This window comes from Oncorhynchus tshawytscha, linkage group LG24, assembly GCF_018296145.1.
Source record: "Oncorhynchus tshawytscha isolate Ot180627B linkage group LG24, Otsh_v2.0, whole genome shotgun sequence".
Taxonomy (NCBI): Eukaryota; Metazoa; Chordata; class Actinopteri; order Salmoniformes; family Salmonidae; genus Oncorhynchus; species Oncorhynchus tshawytscha.
This window is the reverse complement of record NC_056452.1, coordinates 17,952,760-17,980,163: the sequence shown is the minus strand read 5'-3', so window position 1 is coordinate 17,980,163 and position 27,404 is coordinate 17,952,760. Positions and strand designations below refer to the sequence as shown.

At 41.0% G+C, this 27,404-nt stretch overlaps 3 protein-coding genes across 7 annotated transcripts in view; 2 read left to right on the top strand and 1 right to left on the bottom strand.

Annotated features, from left to right (window-relative positions):
• The window catches only part of LOC112223514 (zinc transporter ZIP11), a 132,433-nt gene extending 129,619 nt beyond the window's left edge, over positions 1-2,814 (bottom strand). For both annotated transcript variants that reach the window (XM_024386569.1, XM_024386570.1), the window contains exons 1-3: positions 2,727-2,814; positions 2,029-2,145; positions 1,262-1,300 (exon numbers count right to left, since the gene is read on the bottom strand). In XM_024386569.1, coding sequence (XP_024242337.1) covers positions 1,262-1,300; positions 2,029-2,136 — 147 coding nt within the window. In that variant the 5' untranslated portion in view covers positions 2,137-2,145; positions 2,727-2,814. The remainder of the gene's footprint in view (positions 1-1,261; positions 1,301-2,028; positions 2,146-2,726) is intronic.
• Positions 2,815-2,913: 99 nt separating this feature from the next.
• The window catches only part of sstr2a (somatostatin receptor 2a), a 29,315-nt gene continuing 4,824 nt past the window's right edge, over positions 2,914-27,404 (top strand). Inside the window, exons 1-2 of one of the 4 annotated variants that reach the window (XM_024386574.2) lie at positions 2,914-3,149; positions 17,764-17,943. Coding sequence is in view for 1 of the 4 variants with exons in the window: in XM_024386571.2 (XP_024242339.1) it covers positions 4,349-4,354 (6 nt within the window). In the remaining 3 variants the exon portion in view is untranslated. Of the gene's footprint in view, positions 3,150-4,128; positions 4,355-17,763; positions 17,944-25,209; positions 25,922-27,404 lie in introns of those variants that run through there. The other 3 variants (XM_024386573.2, XM_024386571.2, XM_024386572.2) reach the window with 3 other exon arrangements.
• On the top strand, positions 9,105-13,149 carry LOC112223516 (somatostatin receptor type 5). Its single transcript, XM_024386575.2, has one exon. The coding sequence runs from the start codon at positions 9,754-9,756 to the stop codon at positions 10,804-10,806; it is 1,053 nt and encodes a 350-aa protein (XP_024242343.1). The 5' UTR covers positions 9,105-9,753; the 3' UTR covers positions 10,807-13,149.

Below are 27,404 nucleotides of genomic sequence, written 5' to 3'. Positions count from 1 at the left end.
CATGACAATGATCCCAAACACACCGCCCGGGCAACGAAGGAGTGGCTTCGTAAGAAGCATTTCAAGGTCCTGGAGTGGCCTAGCCAGTCTCCAGATTTCAACCCCATAGAAAATCATTGGAGGGAGTTGAAAGTCCGTGTTGCCCAGCAACAGCCCCAAAACATCACTGCTCTAGAGGAGATCTTCCATGGAGGAATGGGCCAAAATACCAGCAACAGTGTATGAAAACCTTGTGAAGACTTACAAAAAACATTTGACCTCTGTTATATACCCTTTGTTGGCAATGACAAAGTATTGAGATAACTTTTGTTAGACCAAAAACTTATTTTTCCACCATAATTTAAAAATAAATTCATTAAAAATCCTACAATGTGATTTTCTGGATTTTTTTTCCTCATTTTGTCTGTCATAGTTGAAGTGTACCTATGATGAAAATTACAGGCCACTCATCTTTTTAAGTGGGAGAACTTGCACAATTGGTGGCTGACTAAATACTTTTTTGCCCCACTGTAACAACCGGCCAAGATCAGGAGTCCCATAGTGCAGCGCACAATTGTCCCAGTATCGTCAGGGTTAGAGTAGGATTTGGCAGGGGGGCTTTACTTTGCTCATCGTGCTCTAGCGACTCCTTGTGGCGGGCCGGGCGCCTGCAGGCTGACCTCAGTCGTCAATTGAACAGTGTTTCCTCCAACACATCGGTGCGGCTGTCTTCCGTGTTAAGCGGGTTGGGTATTAAGAAGCGTGGTTTGACGGGTCATGTTTCGGAGGACGCAGGACTCAACCATCGCCTCGCGAGCACGTTGGGGAGTTGCAGCTGTAGAGCAAGGGGAACTACTACTTCAAGGTCTAAGAGCAAGTGACGTCACTGATTGAAACGCTATTTAGCGCGCACCGCTAACTAAGCTAGCCGTTTCACATCCGTTACACAGCGATGAGACAAATACAACAAACAAAAAATTGCGAATCAGATACCTAACTGTAAGGGAGGCAACGTGTCTGCCAAACTATCCCAGAAAGATAAGACTTCTTCTTATAAGGCAGTAGGCAATACCTTCGGAAAAGTCTCACCCTTCCTTTAGCTTTGAGGATCTTCAAGAAATGTTTGGAAAACAAAGAACGGAGTCTACCAAAACAACTCAAAAGGCTGTCACATCTGACATCTGCTCGTACTCATGTGTTGACAGATAGCAGAGAAACCCTGGGCTTGGAAAAAAAGAAAGAACAGGTGTGTGTATGTGTGTTCAAAAACATATTTTCTTACCCCAGCAGCAAAGCCCAGACTTCCATCCAATATCCGCTTCTGAAGAGGAGGGCAGAGAGAAAGGAGGAGTGAAGTCAAACCAAGGGCATCAACAATCCAATGTGATGTTTAGTTCAGAGCAATTCCATGGTAACGGAATTACACTGAGACACTGATTTTCCACTTTAAAATGTAAACCAAACAAAAACCATGTGATTTCAAAGTTTAACAAACCATATGACGTTATGCTCAATGACTACTTTTAAGAATTTTAACTAAAAATGTTACTAATACACATTTACAGGAAGAACTGTGCATATATAAAGTTTGGTAACAGAATAAAACTGAGGGATATTTTACTGTAATTCTTTACCAAACTTTTCATCTGCAGTCTTTCCAGTAAATGTTTTATAATTGTTTGACTGTGTAAATTGTTCAAAGTAGCCATTGTACTACCATATGGTTTGTTCAACTTTAAAATCAATGTTTTTTTGTTTAACATACATTTTAAATAGAAAAAAATCTGAGTCTGTGTAATTCCATTGCCATGGAAATGCCCTTCACAAGGACAAAAAAAAATGTCTTCAAAGATAGAACTTTCCATTTCTATGGAACTTTAACTTCTGAAGCCATTCAAATATACTGCAATTGATTTAGTGAAACTAAGGTACATATTAAGAGTTCACACCAGGGACATAAACTGTATTTGTCTGCATATAGCAGTGTCACAATACAGTAAAACATCATACAGCGGCAACACACAGAGAAACGTTGTACCAGTTCCTTACCTGTCGGCTGGAGAAGATGAAGACCAGGGCAGCCCCAGCAGCAGTCAGGCCCCAGGTGAACAGAGTTCCCAGCAGGGCCTGGGTCACAGGACTGTAGCCTGGAAGCATGGTGCCAATCTTGGGGACAGAGAGATGCACACAGTGGAGTGGAGCCGCACAGGATACTTTAGGTTGTTTTTACGACACAGTCACAGTAGCTAGCTAACTTGACGAATGTAAGGGACATTGTCAGGAAATCCTTGTAATATGAGTGCTCCAAATAACAGATCAGTTTGTAGAACAAAGGCGTGTGTGCTAAATCCTGTTGGTTCAGGAATGTGACAGGGTGGCATGTTTGCAAATTACTGCCCAACCCCACAAGCGTCCTGCTTAGCTGTCTACATAGCTAAATAAACTTGCTTGGCAAGCAAGAAGAGAAACATTTGCTAATGCCTTTCATTGCATTGTTACATCTTTATTTGTGTCCAAAATAGCTGTCTCTTTTGGCTCTCTATCTGAAATCAATGTGCGTTGCTAGTATCATCCAAAGAGTTGGCCTAGCAGTATCAAACGACACTGTCAGATAACTTTGCTTTTGTTCGCTGCGCTGGTTGTGTTGCAGCGAAACACGTGCTTTACGGCATTACCAAGACACATGCGTTATCCGGGGACAGATTAATATATTCTCATCTTGTATTAAATCATGTAAAAATACTTACTGTCACTTCTGACACCGCAAGTCGAATGTATTTACTTCCTACTTCCCTGTATACGTATCTGTGACAGGTTGAGGACTGCCCCTCGCAAGATGCCATTGGCTATTCCAGCATTTGGAGGCGTGTATTCTAATTTGATAAACCAATAAGCCTTCGTTCACAAAGTCACAGCCAGCCACTAACTTTTGACATCAATATTACAAATGGTGTTTTATGAATGTCATGTTAGATTTTTTCAAACGGATCATTTCCTGCATAGTATTATTTTGATTATTTTGTATTGATTTTGCATATCACACTATATAGCTTTTGTCAGGAGGTCATTTTTTATTTACAATCTCTCATGTCTTGCCCAGCGGATGAGGTGAAGCAGTTTAGCAATGTAGCAGAAAATAGGTTGAAGTACCACTGCATGGGACAGTTCAGGTAAGGTGACGTAGTTACAACCCATGAAATGCCTCTGTGAATGTAAGCTGTAAGCTATTTTTGAATGTCAATAGACCACTGACAATTTGCTAGGGTCTGTTATTTGCAATGGTCTGTTATTAATAGTCTGTTATTGTGCTTGAGGATTAGTAAGTAACCATTGTGATTATTTTCCTATATCAGCTTCAATATGTAAGCTGTACCTGTTGTTGGCAGTGGGGCCTTAAGCAGATCAATTCCAAATGTTCCTCTCAATGAATGTACTCTCCCCACTGGGCACACACTGGTTTTCATTTTCAACTAACTAACTTTGAACCAACGTGGAATATAAGTTGAATTGACGTCTGTGCCTATTGGTTTACTCTAAGGCTTTAAACGTTCTCTTGCTGATCTGTTGTTCTGGCTCTGCTTAGCTTAGTCTAATATTAACTGTAGGTACATTATGATCCTTACCATGCATGACATAGCCAAAGCTGTCAGAGCTACCACCCTCTTATGTGACACGTCATTGTGCAGACCAGCTCTCAAATGCACAAAGAGTGAGAATAATGCATGGTTCAGGATTTTTAAGCCCTTAACCTCAAGACAGGCAGTGAGTTTTCCTTATTGTCAATCAATAGTGCTATAGTCCAGTTAAAGGCCCAGTGCAGTCAAAAATGTGATTTGCCTGTGTTTTATATGCATTTCCCCACTATGAGGTTGGAACTACACTGTGAAATCAGAAAAAATATGATAAGGCCCTTTTAGAGCTGTTTAAAAATTGTTGCTGAAATGTCAACCTGTTTTGGTGGGATGGAGTTTTGACCTGCCTGGTGATATCACCAGGTGATAAATTACTTACTAGACCAATAAGAAAGAGATTTCGAAACCTCTCTGCCAATAACAGCTAGTTTTCTGTTTTCCCCTCGCCACTCAGACCACTCCCAGAATTATTGTTTGAGAAATTGCTCTTTGCTAAGAAGCTATTTTTGTTTATTTTATTTTTGAAAACAATCACAGTAAGGAAGTTCATTGTTATGCAGAAATGATTTGATATTGAGATAAAAGTGGCTGCATTGGACTTTTAACCAACATTATTTGGTTTGTAATCAGTTGGTTCCATTTAACAAGTAGCCCTGAATGGTCAGGCTGTGTGGGTCGCATCGCAACGCCCTAGATTCCATTCTGTGAAAATCTTCTGACAATACACAGCAAAGAGGATGGAGGTAAGCTCAGTTCTCTAGTCATCCAGCTAAAAGCATTAAGTATATTGTGTGTGTGTTGTTGAAAGTGCTTCACAGCTCTGCTTGAGTGGTCCATGCTGTGTTTTGATAAAGATGGGAGTAGAGTAAACGTAGTGGCACACTGGAATGTTTTTTCCACAAAGACACAGTTGAAATGACCTCATTAAATCTTTGGCCTGTAAATACTCATGGTTCTTTAGTTTTTGCCTCACCCGGTCCAGTGATCATACGTCATTTATACAACTTCACAGCTCAACACAGCTCGACACTCTGACATACAGTACTTTTTGGTTGTTTATTTACAAACGGCACATAGATTTCCTACTGTAAATGTTCAGGAGATTTAGTTGATCATAAACCAACAGCTTTGCACTTCCTTTTCTAAAGACAGCTAGAAAAAATTATATGTGAAATCCAAGGCCTCTGAGAAACTGAACATTTAGCTCAATGAAACCGAATGCCTCTAGAGTAGTTTTATGAGAGGAAAACCAGCACCACTCTATGAAGTACTAACAACCTAAGCAGGTACTGAGACTACAAAGGCATTTCTCACTTTAAAGGACAAAGGCATTTGTCACTTTAAAGGGGCCTGTAAAAGGCCAGGCTCCAGGAGTTGATGGGTGTGGGTAATGGAAAGTGAGAATTTAGGGAACATTTAGAATTTGAGATCTTCTCAGATACAGGAGACAGTGGATCAGACAGGTACACTACCTTCAGAAACTATTCACAACTCTTGACTTTTTCCACATTTTGTTGTGTTACAAAGTCGGATTAAAATGGATTTAATTGTACTTTTTTTTGTCGACGATCTACATGAAATACTTTAATGTCAAGGTGGCGGAGAAATTCTAACATTTGTCAAATAAAAATCATAAGCAATAACAACCTCATATATCTTGATTATTTAAGTATTCAACCCCCTGAGTCAATACATGTTAGAATCACCTTTGGCTGCGATTACAGCTGTGAATGTTCCTGGGTGAGTCTCTGGATTGTACAATATTTGCACATTATTCTTTTTTAAATGTTTCATGCTAAGTCAAGTTGGTTGTTGATCATTGCTAGACAGCCATTTTCAAGCCTTAACATAGATTTTTAAGTCAAAACTGCCACTCAAGAACATTCAGTGTTGTTGTGCAACTCCAGTGTATATTTTGCCTTGTGTTTTAGGTTATTGTCCTGCTGATATTTGAATTTGTCTCCCATTATCTGTTGGAAAGCAGACTTAACCAGGTTTTCCTCTGGGATTTTGCCTGTGTTTAGCTCTATTCTAGTTTATTTTTATCATAAACTCCCTAGTCCTTTCAAATTACAAACATAGCCATATTTTATTTTACTAGGCAAGTCAGTTAAGAACAAATTCTTATTTTCAATGACAGCCTAGGGATAGTGGGTTAACTGCCTTGTTCAAGGGCAGAACGACAGATTTTTACCTTGTCAGCTCGGTGATTCAATCTAGCAACCTTTCGGTTACTAGTCCAACGCTCTAATCACTAGGCTACCTGCTGCCCCATAACATGATGCAGCCACCACCTTGCTTGAAAACATGACAAGTGGTACTCTGTGTAGTGTTTTGTGATTTGCCTCAAACGTAACGCTTTGTATTCAAGAGATAAAGTTAATTTCTTTGCCACATTTTTTTTCAGTTTTACTTTAGTGCCTTATTGTATGTTTTGGAATATGTTTATTCTATACAGGCTTCCTTCTTTCCATCTTCAGTTCTCTCCTAATCACAGCAATTAAACCTTGTAACTGTTTTAAAGTCACCTTTGGCCTCATGATGAAATCCCTGAGAGGTTTCCTACCTCTCTTGCAACTGAGTTAGGAAGGGATATCAGTCTGCTTTTTTATTTTTACCCATCTACCAATAGGTGCCTTTCCTTGCAAGGCTTTGCAAAACCTCCCAGGTCTCTGTGGTTGAATCTGTGTTTGAAACATTAATGCAACTTATTCAGCACATGTTTACTCGTGAACCTATTTAGGGTTGCCATAACAAAGGGGTTGAATACTAATTGACACAAGACCTTTCAGCTTTTCATTTTTCATTCACTTGTAAACATTTCGAAAACCATAATTGCACGTTGACATTATGGGGTATTGTGTGAAGACCAGAGACCAGTCTTCTAAATTGAATCAATTTTAAATTCAGGCACAACAAAATGTAGAAAAAGTCAAGGGGTGTGAATACTTTCTACAGGCACGGTGCTGTAATTATGATGGTACTGAACGTTCCACCCGCCTGTACCACTTTAGCACCTGGACATGTTTGAAGTGTTGATGATTTCGTTCAAGTGTTGAACTCCAAGGTAACCTGCCTAAATGACTATAGCCCCGTAGCCCTCACATCTGTAATCACGGGCACATTTGGAAAAGAGACCTCAATATGTCTTCCCTGTCAAAATAAAGGTTGAATAATGAAGTGCTTTCAAAGGCTGGTCATGACACGCATCAACACCATCATCCCAGACACCCTGGACACACTCTAATTCGCACACCGCCACAACAGATCCACCGATGACGCAATCTCAATTGTGCTTTAGAATGCTGTTTCCCATCTGGACAAGAGGGGAAATGACTATGTGAGAATGCTGTTCATAGACTACAGATCAGTGTTCAACACTATAGTCCCCTCCAAGCTCATTGCCAAGCTGGGGACTCTGGGACTGAACACCTCCCTCTGCAACTGTATCCGAAGCCACCTGACATTTACATATGTATTCAGACCCTTTACTCAGTACTTTAAGCACCTTTGTCATCGATTACAGCCTTGAGTCATCTTGGCCTGTATTTGGGGAGTTTCTCCCATTCTTCTCTGCAGATCCTCTCAAGCTCTGTCAGGTTGGATGGGGAGCATCGCTGCACAGCTATTTTCAGGTGTCTCCAGAGATGTTCGATCAGGTTCAAGTTCCTGCTCTGGCTGGGCCACTCAAGGACATTCAGACACTTGTCACGAAGCCACTTCAGCGTTGTCTTGGCTGTGTGCTTAGGGTCGTTGTCCTGTTGGAAGGTGAACATTTGCCCCCAGGCTGAGTTCCTGAGCACTCTGGAGCAAGTTTTCATCAAGGATCTCTCTGTATTTTGCTCAATTCAACTTTCCTTCAATCCTGACTAGTCTTCCAGTCCCTGCGTCTGAAAAACATACCCACAGCATGATGCTGCCACCACCATGCTTCACCGTAGGGATGGTGCCAGGTTTCCTCCAGACGTGATGCTTGTTATTCAGGCCCAAGAGTTCAATCTTGGTTTCATCAGACCAGAAAATCTTGTTTCTCATGATCAGTCCTTTAGGTGCCTTTTGGCAACACCAAGCAGGCTGTCATGTGCCTTTTATTGAGGAGTGGCTTCCATCTGACCACTCTACCATAAAGGCGTGATTGGTGGTGTGCTGCAGAGATGGTTGTCCTTCTAGAAGGTTCTCCCATCTCCACAAATGAACCCTGGAGCTCTGTCAGAGTGACCATCGAGTTCTTGGTCACCTCCCTGACCAAGGCCTTTCTCCCTGGATTGTTCAGTATGGCCGTGTGGCCAGCTCTAGGAATGTTGGTGGTTCCAAACTTCTGCCATTTAACAATGATGGAAGCCACTGTGTTCTTGGGGACCTTCAATGCTGCAGACATTTTTGGTACCCTTCCCCAGATTTGTGCCTCGACACAGAGCTCTATGGACAATTCCTTTTACCTCATGGCTTGATTTTTGCTCTGACATGCACCGTCAACTCTGGGACTTTATATAGACAGGTGTGTGCCTTTCCAAATCATGCCCAATCAATTCAATTTAGCACAGGTGGACTCCAATCAAGTTGTAGAAACATCTCAAGGATGATCAATGGAAACAGGATACACCTGAGCTCATTTTAGAGTCTCATAGCAAATGGTCTGAATATTTATGTAGATAAGCTATTTCTGTTTTTTATTTTGAATTCATTTGCAAAAATGTCAAAAAATCTGGTTTCGCTTTGTCATTGTGGGATATTGTGTGTAGATTGATGAGGATTTTTTTATTTATTTAATCCATTTTAGAATAAGGCTGTAACGTAACAAAATGTGGAAAAAAGGGAAGAGGTCTGAATACTTTCCAAATGCACTGTTACATATCTACCTCTAATCCCTCGTACCCCTGCACATTACCATACCCTATAGCTACCTTCATTCTTGTGCATTTTATTCCTCTTATTTTTTGTTGGGAAGGGCTCACAAGTAAGCATTTCACGGTAAGGTCTACACCTGTTGTATTTGACGTATGTGACGAAAAAAAATGATTTGTTGGATGTGTTGATGTGTTTGTTTAGTGCCAGGTGGCTCCTGGGTCTGTGGGCTGTTGCAGTATTCTAGCTATCCATGTCTGACGGAAAACAGGACCCGAGACAATCACTCACCCTGCATTTTATCTGCCTGCCTACCGGCCATCTCTTTCTTTTTCTCTCTCTCTCGCACTCACTCTCTCGCTCTCCCCATGATGAATGAACTGCCACGGAATAAAGCCAATCAGAGAAAGAAGCAAAAGACAAAAGATGAAAAACAACTGCGAGAAAAAACAAAACAAGCCTCAATAACCAACAGGGGCTTCATTCCTGTCCACAGCTCATCCGTTCTAGCCAGTTTAGAAGGTGGGTGGCCCTAGCGGGAAGTGGTGGGGTATGTGGCAGTGGGGGCTAGTTCAGCTCTGAGTGACCCCCAAACTGTGAGGGGAGTATAGGAGAGCAGAGGGGTGGGTTGGGTGAGACAGAAGGATGGGGTGAGGGTGAAGAGGAGAGAGGAAGAAAAAAAAGAAGCTGGATTGCACTTTGTGGAGAATGTTTAGTTTAGTTATCAAAACAAAAGTATTGTAACAGATGGGGCTGGTTACACCTTGGAAACGGCATAACAGCGGGGCTGGGAGTGCCAAGGGAGCTTATTAGGCTTATAGGAGAGCCAGAGGGAGACTGATGGGGCTCGCAGCCGTAGACACACACTTCAATGCTGCAGGGGAGATATAAAAGCCCTCTCACACACAGCGTCCAGCTTCACTGAAGTGCTCCATGTGACATGGGTGTGAGTTTCTTACCACAGAGAATGCTTCCTCCAGGACACCAAAGGACTCAGCTTGAAAGGTTTTAAAGAAAAAAGAAACAGTTGGTTTGGACAGCATGTGACCACAGAAATTGCCTGTCTTTGAGGATGGATGTTTTCTTGGGCTAAGTAACAGACAAGTTTTTGGACTTATTTTTGTCATGCTAATGGTGGACAGGTGCTGTCAAGCTGTTTGCAGAGGAAAAGACAGACATGTTTTTGAACTCTAACTGTTATTGTGACTTTTTTTGCTGCTAAGTTGTTCACATATTTTTTTTAATTATCCACAATTTATCCAAACCAAACTTTGAAAAACGGAAGTATTGAGCGAAGATGGACTCCTCATTCACCTCAGAGACGTTTTACAATGTGGGGTCGATAGCTGACCCCACCACCAGTTACCTGGACGAGGACATGTATCTGCAGGAGGATCTGGATGTGTTCAGTGTGACAATGGCTGTTCTCTACCTGGCTGTGTGCATCGTAGGGCTGGCCGGGAACACCCTGGTCATCGTGGCCATCTTAAAGCTGGACAAGATGGCTTCTGCCACCACGGTGTACATCTTCAACCTGGCCCTGGCCGACGGCCTCTTTATGGTGGGCCTCCCCTTCATCGCCATCCAGAATTTCCAGAACCACTGGGCATTCGGGGACCTGGCCTGCAAGCTGGTCATGGTCCTGGATGGCATCAACCAGTTCACCAGCGTCTTCTGCCTGACCGTGATGAGCATTGACCGTTACATGGCGCTGGTTGACCCGCTGCGGTTCGCCCGCTGGCGCACGCCCAGGCGGGCCAAGATAGTCAGCGGCTTCCTGTGGCTGTTCTCTCTGTTGCCTGTCCTCCCCATAACCATCCATTTCTCGGCTAGGGACGGCCTGTGTAACCTGGACCCCCAGGTGGCTTCCGACTCCTGGTGGCTGGCCTTCATCACCTACACATTTGTCCTGGGCTTTGCTCTGCCCTTCCTGGTTATGATTGTCTCCTACACCGCCTTGGTGGTCACACTGAGGACCCACCGCCACCAGGCCAGCTCCCCAGGCCAGGAGAGCCCTCGCCTGGAAACCCAGGTCACCAAGATGGTGGTGGCGGTGGTGCTGGCATTCGCTGTGTGCTGGCTGCCGTTCTACGCCTTCAACTTCTGCTCGCTGTACCATACGGACCTGGTGCTGACCTTCGCCAGGTGCTTTGAGTTTGTGGTGCTGTTGTCCTATTCCTGGAGCTGTGCCAACCCCATCCTGTACGCCTGCCTCTCAGAAACCTTCGGACGCCACTTCCTCACCCTCCTCTGCCCCACCAAGAGGTTTCCCAGTGTGCAATGCAACCCTGACACGGAGCGCTATGACCTCAATGATACAAGCGGGATGGGCAACAGTGCGGTGGCATAGAGATTCCTGAAAAACATTGGAAAATGTTTCATGTTCGCCAACTTTCCCTTTAAATGATGACATTTTATTCTGTCTTTGGACATGTCCTTTGTATATAAAGGAGGTTGGTAAAGATTAGTGTGTTTTTCTATATAAGTGTTTCTACATACATTTCTGTACAGCTGTTTTTCTACTGGATAATAGGTTTTCTATTTCTGCACCGCTCTGACTTGTTCTCTAATTTCATTTCTAATAAGGCTGCGGTGAGGCCCCGCTGCTCTATCACACCACTGTAATTCGATTTTCCATAACTAATTAAATGAGGAATAAATTCTGTGACAACCGGGAGACAACAACAGGTGGCATGTAAACAAGATGGTAGCAACAGTATGTGCCGCTGGCCAAGACAAAGAGCTCCCAGAAGACCCACAAAAGACGTTGACTTAACACTTTCACATCAACTTTGTGTGGACATTTTCAGTGATGTCATGGAAGTCAGCTCAAAGACATTTACTTTATGGGAAATTCTTCCTACAGAACTGTTTGGGGTGAGATACAAAAGACAAGTAGAAAAGGTGTTTGGTTCATCCCAAGATTAGTCCTATATCGAATGGTCATTGAGTAAGAATGTTTATACTGTAACTATGGATGGTTTATACTTATTAAAATGGAATAGAGTGAGGGTTTTTCACGATAAAGGCAGATGGATGAAACATGAATTACTTTATGGGAACTTCATGATCAAGCAACTGATTCTTTATCAAGACGATGGACAAAGAAAATACAAGACAGAGATTGATGGCATAATCATCTTTATCATCATTATTAAAATCATAATCATCACTGCCATCGTCATCAACTATTTTTGTTGTAGTTGTTTTCATGTTGCATTTAACGCCCAACCTATTGTCGTGTTAAATTAGTTTCACAATTTACAAATATTGTTTATGGATACATATTACATATTGCTGATTTGAATCTCGCTTACTCACTACAGTATCATCACCTTTCTGTTTTAAATATTAAATCACACGAGAGAAAAGTAATTGATGGAAATTTGCATTGAAAACATACAAATCACAATTATGTGTTTTGTCTCCTTATGTTCATAACAAAAAGTATTAATCTGTGAGGCTCAAGTTAAACTGCTTAGTAGCATGCGTGTCTGACTGTAGCCTACCTGGTATATAAACAGTTGACTTGTGGTGGATTGATTGTGTGGTGAAGTCACATTATGAGAGAGGCTCTGACTAGGGTTGCAAAGGGAGGGTATATTACTGGAAACTTTTCATGTTTACCAGTAAACTACCAGAATGTTGGTACATTTTTCAAGGATTTTATGCCGTCTATCACAAGACATCTAGTGACCCTTTTTGGTACTTCAGATTATCACAGGTGTCTGTAATTATCTCTTGCCCTCTGTGTGGCCTTATCACATGTCAAATTGATGAAATCATTGAATAAGTTGATTTTAAAATAAAAAATCACATTTCAAAGCTGTAAAACATGATCCTAAATATAAACCTTAAATTTAGTGAATACCACTGATGTGGTATATGAGGGTTTCAGCATAAAATATCCTACATTTTAATTTATTTTACGATGTCATTATGTATTGGTTGTCAATATTTTAGCATCAAACTGGTGGCAGTTGTGAAAAAAGTCAATAGTTGGAAGAGTTGCAGAGTTAATTGAAAATAATGGCGTTGTTGATTAGAGACTTTTAAATTAATTAGGTTATTTTCTCTTGAACCATACCCTGTAGACTATTAGAAACTCGTGGACAATATGGACTCAGATGAAATACTATATATGAATGCCTTTTTTAAAAGTTATTCAAGAATAAATTACCAAAGTTACGATAGATTGTCATAGATTATCTGTTTAATTACTGAAGATTCGAGTAACTTTTGTAAATTATCAGTAGCTTTGCAACCCTAATTCTGACCAATTCTCTGTTACAATTAGTGGTTCTCTGTGAAGCGTAGTCTGGAGCTGCTTTGAGTCTAAAGTGTAAGACCTGCTAACTACCCACTGGTTGAATCAATGTTGTTTCCACATCATTTCAATGAAGTTATGTTGACCCAGTGTGGAATAGATGATGAATTGACATCTGTGCCCAGTGGGTAGCGACTTGGGCTAGAGGTGTCTGGCAAGTGGACTATGTTTATGAGGCAATAATATGTGGAGCCGTTTACAGAAAGGTTTCAGAGGAGTTGACGTTCCACTGGCTATAAAATTGCTCCTTTTCAAGGGTTCACTGACAGATTTCAGATGAGTGTAAATTGTCGCTTATTTTTGTATATATTTTTTTTAACAACCTCTTATTGCAAAGGGAAGATATTAAAAAAGATTTGGAAGCTTTCTGCCTGGCCATATTTGAGGGACAATGAGGAAGAAATAAAGTGAACCCACACAACTGGACTCCATAGCGATCTGTGTGTATACGTGGGCCCCCAGCCCTCGGAGCTCGAGGTAAAGGGTTGACGGTCAATGACACATAGCCACGCTTGATCAATATCGAGGGCCATTGGGGGCATGTTTGCTTAATGCGTCACCATTCTGGGTTTGAACAACATGAAAGGGAGATAAAATTCTTGACTGTGACTCCAAGGTCGTATATGTGCAATTCTATGATGTGCAAGTCCATAGGAATTATGGGTATCTGAAATTGGGTCATTAGGGGTCACAACGTGTAAAAGATAATCCTACACCAGGGTTATTTCTGCTAGATGCGATCCAACCCTGTTCAGTAATAGGAGCAGCTGCTAACTGTCTGTGAGACGGCAGTAAAGAAAAGTAATGGCCGCCATGGGAGTGTAGGTGGGAAACGAATCAATAAAGTTAAATTACACAATTTATGTCTGATAGCTGTCAGCACGTCTTTATCAATAACTCTCTCAATCCCTCTCTCTCACACACAGACACACACATCCCATTGGGCACACACTGATTGAATCAACGTTGTTTCAACGTAAATTGTCAACATATTGTGACGTGGAATCAACATGGGAAATACATTGGATTTTTTTTTAAAGTTATAAATCAGGTCTGTTTTCATATCATTTCAACTAGCATTGAAACAAGGCACCAGTAAACATGTCGTCCCCCATGAATGATGCAGCACTCACCCTTGGGCCAATTGAAACATTGCGTATGACTAACACATTTCAGTTAATTACTATAGCTCCCGCCATGGGCCAATCAGTGTAAATGTCGTATTTCTATGACAAGATGCATCATTCACCCCAGTTTAGTCAAAATCGGGCCAGTGCTGTCTGAGATATAGCGTGGGACAAACGGACAAATATATGAACGTACGAACATACTACCGTACTAACGGACAGAGACAGATCCACAGTCCCCTCTTTTATATACGTTATTAATTATATACAGAATACAGTATATACTATCCAAGCGGAAGCTCCTTCAAATATTGATTATTTGGTTGCGTTCTCAATTCAACAACCAGTTTGTCTACAAATTAATGATTTGATATGTTGGAATCACGTCTCCATCTCAACCAAAAAGTTAAAGAATAGCACCAAATCAAACGTTACATGTTGTTAGGTTCTAATTCTCAGAGTAAATAACTCAACGGACACTATGAAAGCTTAACCAAGTTGAATTCTTTCCAGAGGATCAATACAGGTGCGTTAGACAAAATATGTTTCCACCACTGTGTGTGTGTGCGCGTGTGTGTCAATCCTTACATCTTTTATGGGTCGACAGGAGGACGAAGTGATAGGGTAATAAAGTTTCAGATGGATATCTTGAAGTATGAGCAGACTACACAACATTTAGTGGAAAGTCACCCAGGTACATTTGGGCAAATCGTGAAGGAGACATTTACATTCACTTTACAATTTTCTACGAGAATATCGTCATCTGTATACTTGGACTTTTTATTTAGTTTTTCCAGTATTAGTAGCCATATTGTAAGTTCAACATTTGCAAAACAACCAGTTTTCATAACTTCATAACTCTCCATATTCTTCTATAATTTGTCACGGCCATTGAAAGAACTGGACCAGGGTGCAGCGTGGGGAGCGTACATATTACACTTTCATATGACGCCGACAAAAACAATAAACCATCCAAAACAACCGTGAAGCTAAAGGCTATAGTGCCAACAAACAAAGACAACTACCCACCAAGACATGTGGGAAAAAGGGCTGCCTAAGTACAGCTGTCCCTGATTGAGAACCATACCCAGCCAAAACAATGAAATACAAAAACATAGAAAAATGAACATAGAATGCCCACCCAAATCACACCCTGACCACACCAAAATAGAGACATAAAAAGCTCTCTAAGGTCAGGGCGTGACATAATTTTTGTCCAAAACGAAAAGCCTTGCTGTCGCACAAGGTTAGCAGCTACATACGGGAGTATCCGGGAACCCCCCAGATACGGGGTTTCCGGATACTCCCGTAAAGCCCAGCTCACTGGCTATCTAGCTAGTGAAGACCGCCCGCGTCATTCGCGTGCCATGAAGGCGTCACTCTCTAACCAAATTTGGTGTCCTATAGGATATACTATACCCCTAATGATATAGTGAAGTCTGGTTACGTTCTAGGATCTCTGAGGAATAAATACGAACGTGATTTGACTGATTGAAACAACATCTAGGGTTATATTTTCACAGATTCCTTTCTTTGCAAATTGAATGAGTGGAAATACAAAATCAATCGTGCATGCTATATGGACTTTTTTAGGATATGAGAAATTATTTCTCTAACAAAACAACACTTCATGATATCTCTGGGAGCCTTTGGATGATAAATCAGAGCAAGATTTCAGAATGTAAGTACACATTTCACCTTCAGAGGTGAATTTATCAAACCTATCGCGGTGAAAAAAAGTGTTTTGTTGTTAGGAGCTCTCCTCAAACAATAGCATGGCATTTTTTTCGCAGTAATAGCTACTGTAAATTGGACTATATTAACAAGAGTTTAAGCTTTCAGCCGATATAAGACACTTATATGTACCGACATTTGTTGTTTCTCTAAAATCTGCGATCGTGACACAAGGCGCTGCATGATTTACAACTGACGCCTTTCCCTATTAACTTCTGATGTTAAAACCAATCTCTATCACTCCTCGGATACTATACTTCTGAGTATAACAATGTCCCAAGTTTAACCCAGAATCCAACAGTGTGTTATAAATAAATTTGATTTGATTCAGTCCTATTCTTCAACTTAGATTTTTGGTTGAGATGGAGATGTAAATCCAACGTATTTCTAACTTGTCGACTACATTTGATATCAAACAACCATCCTTCATGTACAATACAATATCCAAAGGTTAAAGTCTATTATTAACATCATGCATTTGGCATCATATTGATAGGGCTAAGGGTGACTACTTCTAAACTTTCTAAGAGCCAATCAAACCATGGATGAATGACAGTGTGCCGAGCTACACGTTGAAATGATGGTGTCCTTTGGGCAAATCAAATGTCAATGTAGCCTACATAAGTCCAACCTCACTCCGAATGTACTTTCACGTACAGTTTATGTAAAGAAAAGTTAGTTACCCAATGTGATTTCGGCAGTCTGCGCAAAGAAGTATGAAAGTGATCAATGTCTAAATGTGTTGACGTGATGGCTCAGCTAAGACAAACACAGGTTATTTCTTAAGCTAAGCACTGTACATAGCAGGAGGCATCTGGATGGTGGACTCACTGAAGTGCATCACCTGTCCTATAACGGTAGGAGTCACTATTCAGGAAGAAATCATTCGACTGTGGCCTCATTTTATTTTTATTTCAATATGCCTCTGTTTGTATTGATATCGTGACGTCAAAAACAATCCCTCTGGGCACAGAAGTCAATTCAACGTTTATTCCACGTTGGTTTGACGTAATTGCATTGAAATGACATGGGAACCACATTGATTCAATCAGTGTGTGCCCAGTGAGATGATATTGATTCAAACATACCATTGATTCAAGCATACCAAATAACCATTGATTCAAACATACCAAATAACCATTGATTCAAACATACCACATAAAATATGTCTAATCAAATCTAAAATTCAACATATCTACCACCCAATCAATATAGGATAAATGTTTTTTTATTTTTTTATTTTGTGGAATTGTCAACGCAATTTCAATATATACATAGTTCTGATGATTATGTTGAAATTAGATTGACATAACCTGACTAATAGGTTGTTACATCAATATATTTAAGTTGACATCTTAACCTAATTACATTTTTTCACAATGCTGGTTGAAATGAGATGAAAGCAGTACTGGTTGAAGAATTTTTTTCAAATCATATAAATTGTCCACGTTGATTCCACATCACAACACATTGACAAATGATGTTGTAACAACATTGATTCAACCAGTGTGTTCCCAGTGGGATAGCATCTAATTTTTCATCCTCAGACAGATTTTTTTTAAATGTCAGGCTTTTAAAAATAATTTACCAAAGACCCACTCTAAATATCATATCCCAACATAGTCCGAAGAAGATAAACATTCTTTCATTTTCCAGTCACAACAAAACTCCAGAACTGGGCTTATCACTAAGCCTTGTGGTACTGGGTTCCCTGAGTGAGGCTGACTCTCACACTGATAACAACATTTCTCCCAGGCAGGCTATGTAATCCCTGGGTTTGTTGTTCTCATGGAGAGCCTGGGGGGGTCCTGGTAGTTTATTCCATGTTTTTTTCCGGCAGCAGGGAGAGAAAATCCCTCCTCATTACAAACAGATATGACAGCTTTAAACGTCCAGGAAGCTATAGAATAAACAAGGAAATCAATTAAATGTTCAGCCATACTCCTATGCTACCACTAGCTTTAAAACCAAGAATGGAGGTATGACATCGCAACTGCTACTTTTTGATTCATTGAGATTTGGTCTGCATATTCCTGGAAAACATCTATCAAACTATCTCCTGTTTGGAGAGTCAGTGGATATCATGGTCATGATGATATCGGAATCCTTGTGTGTGCAGGTCCAGAGGTCCAGAGGACGTGTCACACTCTGCGACGTGCTGCGAGGGCAGACAGAGCGGAGAGAATCAATGTCATGGACGTGGGGAATGAAAAAGCACAACAAAATAACATGGCTGCAGATTACCTGAGATGGGAAGATGTGATGTGTCCACTACAGCACAGCGGGTTGTTCTTCAGAGGTAAAGGAGTCTCCCACTCAGACTGACCCTGGGGACTCTTCTGGAACAAACAGCCATCAATTCTGGTTCTAGCCCCCACACATCCACTCAAGCATCCTTACAAACAACTGTCAGTGGTTATGCGATAGGTCATGGGGGAAGATGACAAAAACAAGTAATTCATGTCATAGCCTGCGCAAGATCTGGAACTGAAATGGCACATTAAAATACTTTAATTTTAAAGTTGGCAAGGTCACCCATGAAGGATACTGATCTCAAAGCCTTGAAATGTTTTAAATACCCACGTTTCGTGGAATATCTGTGATATATAATGGTGGTAGTCTGTGGTCAGGCAGTGACAGGTTTGACATGTTTATTAAAGTCATTTTTGGAGGTTTTGGAAATCAGCTAAAATAATAAAGATAAGAGCATTCCCAGCAAACCAAAACTGGTTCTGTTAATGTTTCCTGAACATTTCATTACGTTGTGGGAAAGGTGTAAGAACATTCCCCGGAACACTTTACTTGGACAGTCCATCTGTAGATGCCCTAACCCGAAACTAAACCCTAATTCTAAACCTAACCCTAACCTTAGTAAGCAGTTGCTTATCAACAGATAGTTTGTTGATAATATGACCATCTGTAGAACATCTACAGATGGACTATCCGCCCTGTCCAAATCAAATGTGAACCATCCCGCCCAAAAAGTTAGAATTAACACCAAATCTGTCCAGTTTTGTTGATGATTATAAACTGGGTGGTTCGAACCCTGAATGCTGATTGGCTGACAGCCGTGGTTTTTCAGACCTAATACCACGGGTATGACAAAACATTTATTTTACTGCTCTAATTACATTGGTAACCACTTTTTATAATAGCGATAAGGCACCTTGGGGGTTTGTGGTAAGTGGTCAATATAACATGGTTAAGGGCTGTGTCCAGGCACTCCGCTTTGCATTATGCGCACGAACAGCCCTTAGCTGTGGTATATTGGCCATATACCACACCCCCTCGGGCCTTATTGCTTAATTATACAATGTTGGCATTGTGTAATCACCAAGAATGTTAACAGATCATATTTGGCCTTGCTGCTATTAACGCCCTGAACAACTGATTCATACATAGGAAAACAGACAGACAGTCAAAAAATAAATGAAATAAGTTTGTTTTAACATATCTGAGCATTGTAAGAAAGATCAGGAAATGATTTATATTTTGCACTAAACTACTTCCATGTGCACTGAGTGTACAAAACATTAGGAATACCTGTTCTTTCCATGACATAGACTGACCAAGTGAATCCAGGTGAAAGCCATGATCCCTTATTAATGTCACTTGTTAAACATTGAGACAATTGAGACATGGATTTTGTATGTGTGCCTTTCAGAGGGTGAATGGGCAAGACAATAGATTTAAGTGCCTTTTAAGGGGGTATTGTAGTAGGTGCCAGGCGCACCAGTTTGAGTGTGTCAAGAACTGCAACGCTACTGGTTTTTTCATGCTCAACAGTTTCCCGTGTGTATCAAGAATGGTTCACCACCCTAAAGACTTCCAGCTTACTTGACACAACTGTGGGAAGTGGAGTCAACATTGGCCAGCATCCCTGTGGAATACCTTGACACCTTTGTAGAGTCTATGCCCTGAAAAAATAAGCCTGTTCTGAGGGCAAAAGGAGGGGGTGCAACTCAATATAACAAAGGTGTTCTTAATGTTTTGTAGACTCAGTGTACTGAATGTTCAGGTGATGGGGTTAAAGATCGTACTTTTTGGAGAAATGTCCTCTGGTCTGATGAAACAAAAATAGAACTGTTTGGCCATAATGACCATTGTTATGTTTGGAGGAAAAAGGTGGAGGTTTGCAAGCTGAAGAACACCATGCCAACCGTGAAGCACTGGGAGTGGCAGCATCATGTTGTGGGGGTGCTTTGCTGCAGGAGGGACTGGTGCACTTCACAAAATAAATGGCATCATGAGGTAGGAAAAGTATGTGGATATATTAAAGCATCATCTCAAGACATCAGTCAGGGAGTTAAAGCTTGGTCGCAAACGGGTCTTCCAAATTGACAATGACCCCAAGCATACTTCCAAAGTTGTGGCAAAGTGGCTTAAGGACAACAAAGTCAAGGTATTGAAGTGGCCATCGCAAAGCTCTGACCTCAGTCCCATAGAAAAATTGTGGGCAGAACTGAAAAAGCTTGTGTGAGCAAGGAGGCCTACAAACCTGACTCGGTTACACCAGCTCTGTCAGGAGGAATGGGCCAAAATTCACCCAACTTATTGTGAGAAGCTTGTGGAAGGTTACCCGAAATGTTTGACCCAAGTTAAACAATTTCAAGGCAATTCTACCAAATACTAATTGAGTGTTTGTAAACTTCTGACCCACTGGGAATGTGATTAAAGAAATAAAAGCTGAAATAAATAATTCTCTCTACTATTATTGACATTTCACATTCTTAAAACAAAGTGGTGATCCTAACTGACCTAAGACAGGGAATTTGTACTCGGATAAAATGTCATGGAATTGTGAAAAACTGAGTTTAAATGTATTTGGCTAAACTGTATGTAAACTTCTGACTTCAACTGAATATACTGAACTAAAATATAAACACAACATGTACAGTGCCTTGCGAAAGTATTCGGCCCCCTTGAACTTTGCGACCTTTTGCCACATTTCAGGCTTCAAACATAAAGATATAAAACTGTATTTTTTTGTGAAGAATCAACGACAAGTGGGACACAATCATGAAGTGGAACGACATTTATTGGATATTTCAAACTTTTTAACAAATCAAAAACGGAAAAATTGGGCGTGCAAAATTATTCAGCCCCCTTAAGTTAATACTTTGTAGCGCCACCTTTTGCTGCGATTACAGCTGTAAGTCGCTTGGGGTATGTCTCTATCAGTTTTGCACATCGAGAGACTGAAATTTATTCCCATTCCTCCTTGCAAAACAGCTCGAGCTCAGTGAGGTTGGATGGAGAGCATTTGTGAACAGCAGTTTTCAGTTCTTTCCACAGATTCTCGATTGGATTCAGGTCTGGACTTTGACTTGGCCATTCTAACACCTGGATATGTTTATTTTTGAACCATTCCATTGTAGATTTTGCTTTATGTTTTGGATCATTGTCTTGTTGGAAGACAAATCTCCGTCCCAGTCTCAGGTCTTTTGCAGACTCCATCAGGTTTTCTTCCAGAATGGTCCTGTATTTGGCTCCATCCATCTTCCCATCAATTTTAACCATCTTCCCTGTCTCTGCTGAAGAAAAGCAGGCCCAAACCATGATGCTGCCACCACCATGTTTGACAGTGGGGATGGTGTGTTCAGGGTGATGAGCTGTGTTGCTTTTACGCCAAACATAACGTTTTGCATTGTTGCCAAAAAGTTCCATTTTGGTTTCATCTGACCAGAGCACCTTCTTCCACATGTTTGGTGTGTCTCCCAGGTGGCTTGGGGCAAACTTTAAACAACACTTTTTATGGATATCTTTAAGAAATGGCTTTCTTCTTGCCACTCTTCCATAAAGGCCAGATTTGTGCAATATACGACTGATTGTTGTCCTATGGACAGAGTCTCCCACCTCAGCTGTAGATCTCTGCATTTCATCCAGAGTGATCATAGGCCTCTTGGCTGCATCTCTGATCAGTCTTCTCCTTGTATGAGCTGAAAGTTTAGAGGGACGGCCAGGTCTTGGTAGATTTGCAGTGGTCTGATACTCCTTCCATTTCAATATTATCGCTTGCACAGTGCTCCTTGGGATGTTTAAAGCTTGGGAAATCTTTTTGTATCCAAATCCGGCTTTAAACTTCTTCACAACAGTATCTCGGACCTGCCTGGTGTGTTCCTTGTTCTTCATGATGCTCTCTGCGCTTTTAACGGACCTCTGAGACTATCACAGTGCAGGTGCATTTATACAGAGACTTGATTACACACAGGTGGATTGTATTTATCATCATTAGTCATCATTAGTCATTTAGGTCAACATTGGATCAAGTTTGAAATATCCAATAAATGTCGTTCCACTTCATGATTGTGTCCCACTTGTTGTTGATTCTTCACAAAAAAACAGTTTTATATCTTTATGTTTGAAGCCTGAAATGTGGCAAAAGGTTGCAAAGTTCAAGGGGGCCGAATACTTTCGCAAGGCACTGTAAAATATAGGTCCCAATTTTCATGAGCTTAAATAAAATATCCCAGAAATGTTCCATACGGACAAAAAGCTTATTTCTCAAAATTGTTTTGCACGAATGTATTTACATCCCTGTTATTGAGCATTTCTCCTTTGCCAAGATTATCCATCCACCTGACAGGCGTGGGATATCAAGAAGCTCATTAAACAGCATGATCATTACACAGGTGCACAGAGATACAGTGACGAGATCCTGAGGCCCATTGTCGTGCCATTCATCTGTCGCCATCACCTCATGTTTCAGGATGATAATGCACGGCCCCATGTCGCAAGGATTTGTACACAATTCCTGGAAGCTGAAAATGTGCCAGTTCTTCCATGGCCTGCATACTCACCAGTCATGTCTCCCATTTGAGCATGTTTGGGATGCTCTGGATCGACGTGTATGACAGTGTTCCAGTTCCCACCAATATCCAGCAACTTCACACAGCCATTGAAGAGGAGTGGGACAACATTTCACAGGCCACAATCAACTGCCTGATAAACTCTAATCGAAGGAGATGTGTCGTGCTGCATGGTGCAAATGGTGGTCCCACCAAATACCGACAAATGTTTTAAGGTATCTGTGACTAACAGATGCATATCTGAATTCCCAGTCATGTGAAATCTGTAGATTAGGGCCTAATGAATGTATTTCAATTGACTGATTTCCTAATATGAACTGTAACTCAGTAAAATCTTTGAAATTGTTGCATGTTGCATTTATAATTTGAATCATTGTATATAGCCTATATGAAGGATGAGAAGGTTAGGCCTAACCCCAGAGAGATAGATGTAGAGTATGCCAGTGGCATGCTACGAGACAAACATGTATTTCTTTATGTCAGATGGCTACTGCATCTGCTATACAGATATAAACGTATATTCAATCCGACTATTTTGTACAAAAAGGAGCATTATATTGTTAGATTATAGGAGTAAATTTGATAGGCCTGAAACAGTCTTCCTCACCTCAAGTTCAACTGTTGGAGTCAGTTGGAGCGCCATGGCGCACTGCAGTAGCTAAAGCTTAATAATAGCCACACCATACCAAACCTTTACAAAGGTTTCTAAACTGTATTAGGTTAATACCAATAGTAAGTCAAGCCATTGTTTATAGGGAAAATAAGAGCCGAGGGGCGAAAATAAACCTTAGAAAAACGTACTACCCTTCCCTGTGCCAAATAAAAAAACACTGCTATTTTGGACCACCCCTCCCCCTCAGTAAATGTCGATCTGTCCCTAATTGAGTGACTGTCAGTGACTGACATACAGTCGTGGCCAAATGTTTTGAGAATGACACAAATTAGAATTTTCACAAAGTTTGCTGCCTCAGTGTCTTCAGATATTTGTCAGATGTTACTATGGAATACTAAAGTATAATTACAAGCATTTCCTAAGTGTCAAAGGCTTTTACTGACAATTACATGAAGTTGATGCAAAGAGTCAATATTTGCAGTGTTGACCCTTCTTTTTCAAGTCCTCTGCAATCCACCCTGGCATGCTGTCAATTAACTTCTGGGCCACATAGTAAGAATGGCAGCCCATTCTTGCATAATCAATGCTTGGAGTTTGTCAGAATTTGTGGGGTTTTGTTTGGCCACCCGCCTCTTGAGGATTGACCACAAGTTCTCAATGGGATTTAGGTCTGGGGAGTTTCCTGGCCATGGACCCAAAATATCGATGTTTAGTGATCACTTTTGCCTTATGACAAGGTGCTCCATCGTGCTGGAAAAGGCATTGTTCGTCACCAAACTGTTCCTGTATGGTTGGGAGAAGTTGCTCTCGGAGGATGTCTTGGTACCATTTTTTATTCATGGCTGTGTTCTTAGGCAAAATTGTGAGTGAGCCCACTCCCTTGGCTGAGAAGCAACCCCATACTTGAATGGTCTCAGGATGCCTTACTGTTGGCATGACACAGGACTGATGGTAGCGCTCACCTTGTCTTCTCTGGACAAGCTTTTTCCGGATGCCCCAAACAATTGGAAAGGGGATTCATCAGAGAAATTGACTTTACCCCAGTCCTCAACAGTCCAATTGCTGTATCTTTTGCAGAATATCAGTCTGTCCCTGATGTTTTTCCTGGAGAGAAGTGGCTTCTTTGCTGCCCTTCTTGACACCAGGCCATCCTCCAAAAGTCTTCGCCTCACTGTGCGTGCAGATGCACTCACACCTGCCTGCTGCCATTCCTGAGCAAGCTCTGTACTGGTGTTGCCCCGATCCCACAGCTGAATCAACTTTAGGAGACGGTCCTGGCGGTTGCTGGACTTTCTTGGGCACCCTGAAGCCTTCTTCACAACAATTGAACCGCTCTCCTTGAAGTTCTTGATGATCTGATAAATGGTTGATTTAGGTGCAATCTTACTGGCAGCAATATCCTTGCCTGTGAAGCCCTTTTTGTGCAAAGCAATGATGACGGTACTTGTTTCCTTGCAGGTAACCATGGTTGACAGAGGAAGAACAATGATTCCAAGCACCACCCTTCTTTTGAAGCTTCCAGTCTGTTATTCAAACTCAATCAGCATGACAGAATGATCTCCAGCCTTGTCCTCGTCAACACTCACACCAGTGTTAGCAAGAGAATCACTGACATGATGTCAGCTGGTCCTTTTGTGGCAGGGCTGAAATGCAGTGGAAATGTTTTGGTGGGATTCAGTTCATTTGCATGGCAAAGAGGGACATTGCAATTCATTGTATCACTCTTCATAACATTCTGAAGTATATGCAAATTGCCATCATACCAACTGAGCCAGCAGACTTTGTGAAAATGTATATTTGTGTCATTCTCAAAACTTTTGGCCAGGACTGTACAAGACAAAAACTGCTGATACACAACAATATGTCGAATTGCACCTGGTTGTATTCTACTTTTCTTACTCTCAATTCTTACTCTCAATTGAGACCCCGGCTGAATTCCTTCTTTTTTTTTGGAACCAAGTTAACCTAGTGTGCAATACATGCCTCATGCGGAAGAAGGTGCTTGAACAAGGGAAACTTTCTCAGACGCTTTTGACAGAGATCGTTCAGAAGATGCTTATCCTCCAGTGTTCACTATAAACTCTGGTTGCGCAGTCTGTCGCGCTCGTGTAAACAGATAAAATGCTCCGTTTGGTGACTGACCCAACCGTTTCCATTTAATACATTAGTACGAGCACATATCCTCCCTAGAAAATATAAGAGCGAGGAACTCTCAATGGCAGTTTCCTTCACGCAGGCGGATGAACACTGACGCACATTGGGGGAGTTTGGTGAGGAGGGAGGAGGGGCGAGAGCATAGCGGATCGGCAGCTCCATCTGCATGCAGAGATGAAACCTGCAGCAAACGCGCACTCACCCATTCAATTCCACCGAACGCAGCAGTGAGTGCAACGCTCATCAGCGCGCTGACAGGCTGCGCTCTCCTTTGCGCTTCAGTCGTCCTGCTAGAACAGATTTCGCATTTGCTCTGGTCGTTGATTCAGCGCCAGTAGGCTACTTTTGGATACATCAGTTGCTCAAAACGATCTACAAATTATTTACACAATTGTAATTGCTATCTGAGGTATTTAAAAAAAAAATATATATATATATATACATACATACTGTAGCCTATTGGACATATTACACATAACTGTTAGATATGTGGTGATGACCGTCACCACTTTGGTGCACAAGATACCACTGTGCGTAATGGGAGGACAGGTGTATCATACTTTAAGAGGAAGCCACGGGGCCGAATGCTGCCTTCCCATGGACTTTCACTGATGCCCAGAAGTGGAAGTCGGAATACTCTTGGCTGAAATAACACCTTGTCAAAATGGAGCTAATGTGGCGTACACTTTTCACAATAAAAGGTAAGTTTAACCTACATGAATCTTGAAATTGTACGTGCTATTACCAAACAATAAGTAAATTAATTGTGATAACCAGTCGTCAAAGGTTAATAGGCCTACCAAACGTGTAACCAATTTTTAATCGGACATGGATATTTCTTTATTTCAATTGTCACCTGTTCAATTTTGTTATCTGTATTAATTTATAACAGCGCACCTGTTATTTTATATTCTGATCAAGATTAAGCAATTTCTCGTGCACAAGTGTGCGCCATTGTGCACGCTGTTGAATTTTAATGCTCCAAATGTATCAGTAATTGTCCATTGTTGAAATTCCAAACGCCATGTAGTACTTGACATATGACATTAATTGAATGTTAGTGTCTACATTTGGAGGCCAAACAGAGAAAGCAATAAATGATAACACAAAATAACCTCTGCACCAGCAATATTGACAAAAATATCATAGATTGAAGGCTTGTTTGGCGTGAGAAATATTTTAGAATGATAGAAGACAGAATAATCATAACCATCTTGCATTTTAGAAGGCCAATATTTCTGCATAAAATATGCACATAATCGATACTGAACCAAAGAGTTGCCTAATAATATCATAGTAAATACTTTCTAACATTTGTCTATTGGCTACGATTTAAATATATATAGAATATTACAAAAAATCCAACTCCAAAGAGAATTGCTGCCACAATTTTTTTCGAATTGTGAAAAAAAACAATCTAGTCAAGTAAAAAATATATGTACGTGTAAGCTATATACAATGTCATGAATAGTATTTCTCCCTTTCTAATGTTCTCTATTTTTGCATATTTTTTATACTGAATGTTATCAGATCTTCAACCAAAACCCAATATTTTATAAAGGGAACCTGTGTTTGCAAATAACCCAAAAAAGATTATACTTATCTTATTAATTAAAGTAATGCAACACCCAATTCCCTTGTGTGAAAAAGTAATTGTCCTCTTACAATAACTGGTTGTGCCACCTTTCACTGCAAAGACTGCAACCAAACACTTCCTGTAGTTGTTGATCAGTCTCCCACATCACTGTGAATGAATTTTGGCCCACTCTTACATGCAGAACTGCATTAACTCAGTGATATTTGTGAGTTTTCAAGCATGAACTGCTCATTTCACATCCTGCCACGACATCTTAATTGGGATTAGATCTGGACTTTGACTAGGCCATTCCAAAACTTCAAATGTGTTGCTTTATAACCATTTTCTTGTAGACCTGATTGTGTGTTTTGGATCATTTTCTTGCTGCATGACCCAGCTAAGCTTCAGTTCACAGACGGATGGTCTGACATTCCCCTGTAGAATTCTCTGATACAGAGCAGAAATCATTGTTCCTTCTATTAAGGCAAGTCTTCCAGGTCCTGAGGCAGCAAAGCATCTCCAAACCATCCCACTGCCGCCATGATGCTTGACTGTTGGTATGAGGTTATTACTGTGGAATGCAGTGTTTGGTTTTCGTCAGACATAAT

Excerpts from the sequence above, each read along its gene's own strand:
- LOC112223516 (XM_024386575.2), top strand. The coding sequence starts at position 9,754 with ATGGACTCCTCATTCACCTCAGAGACGTTTTACAATGTGGGGTCGATA.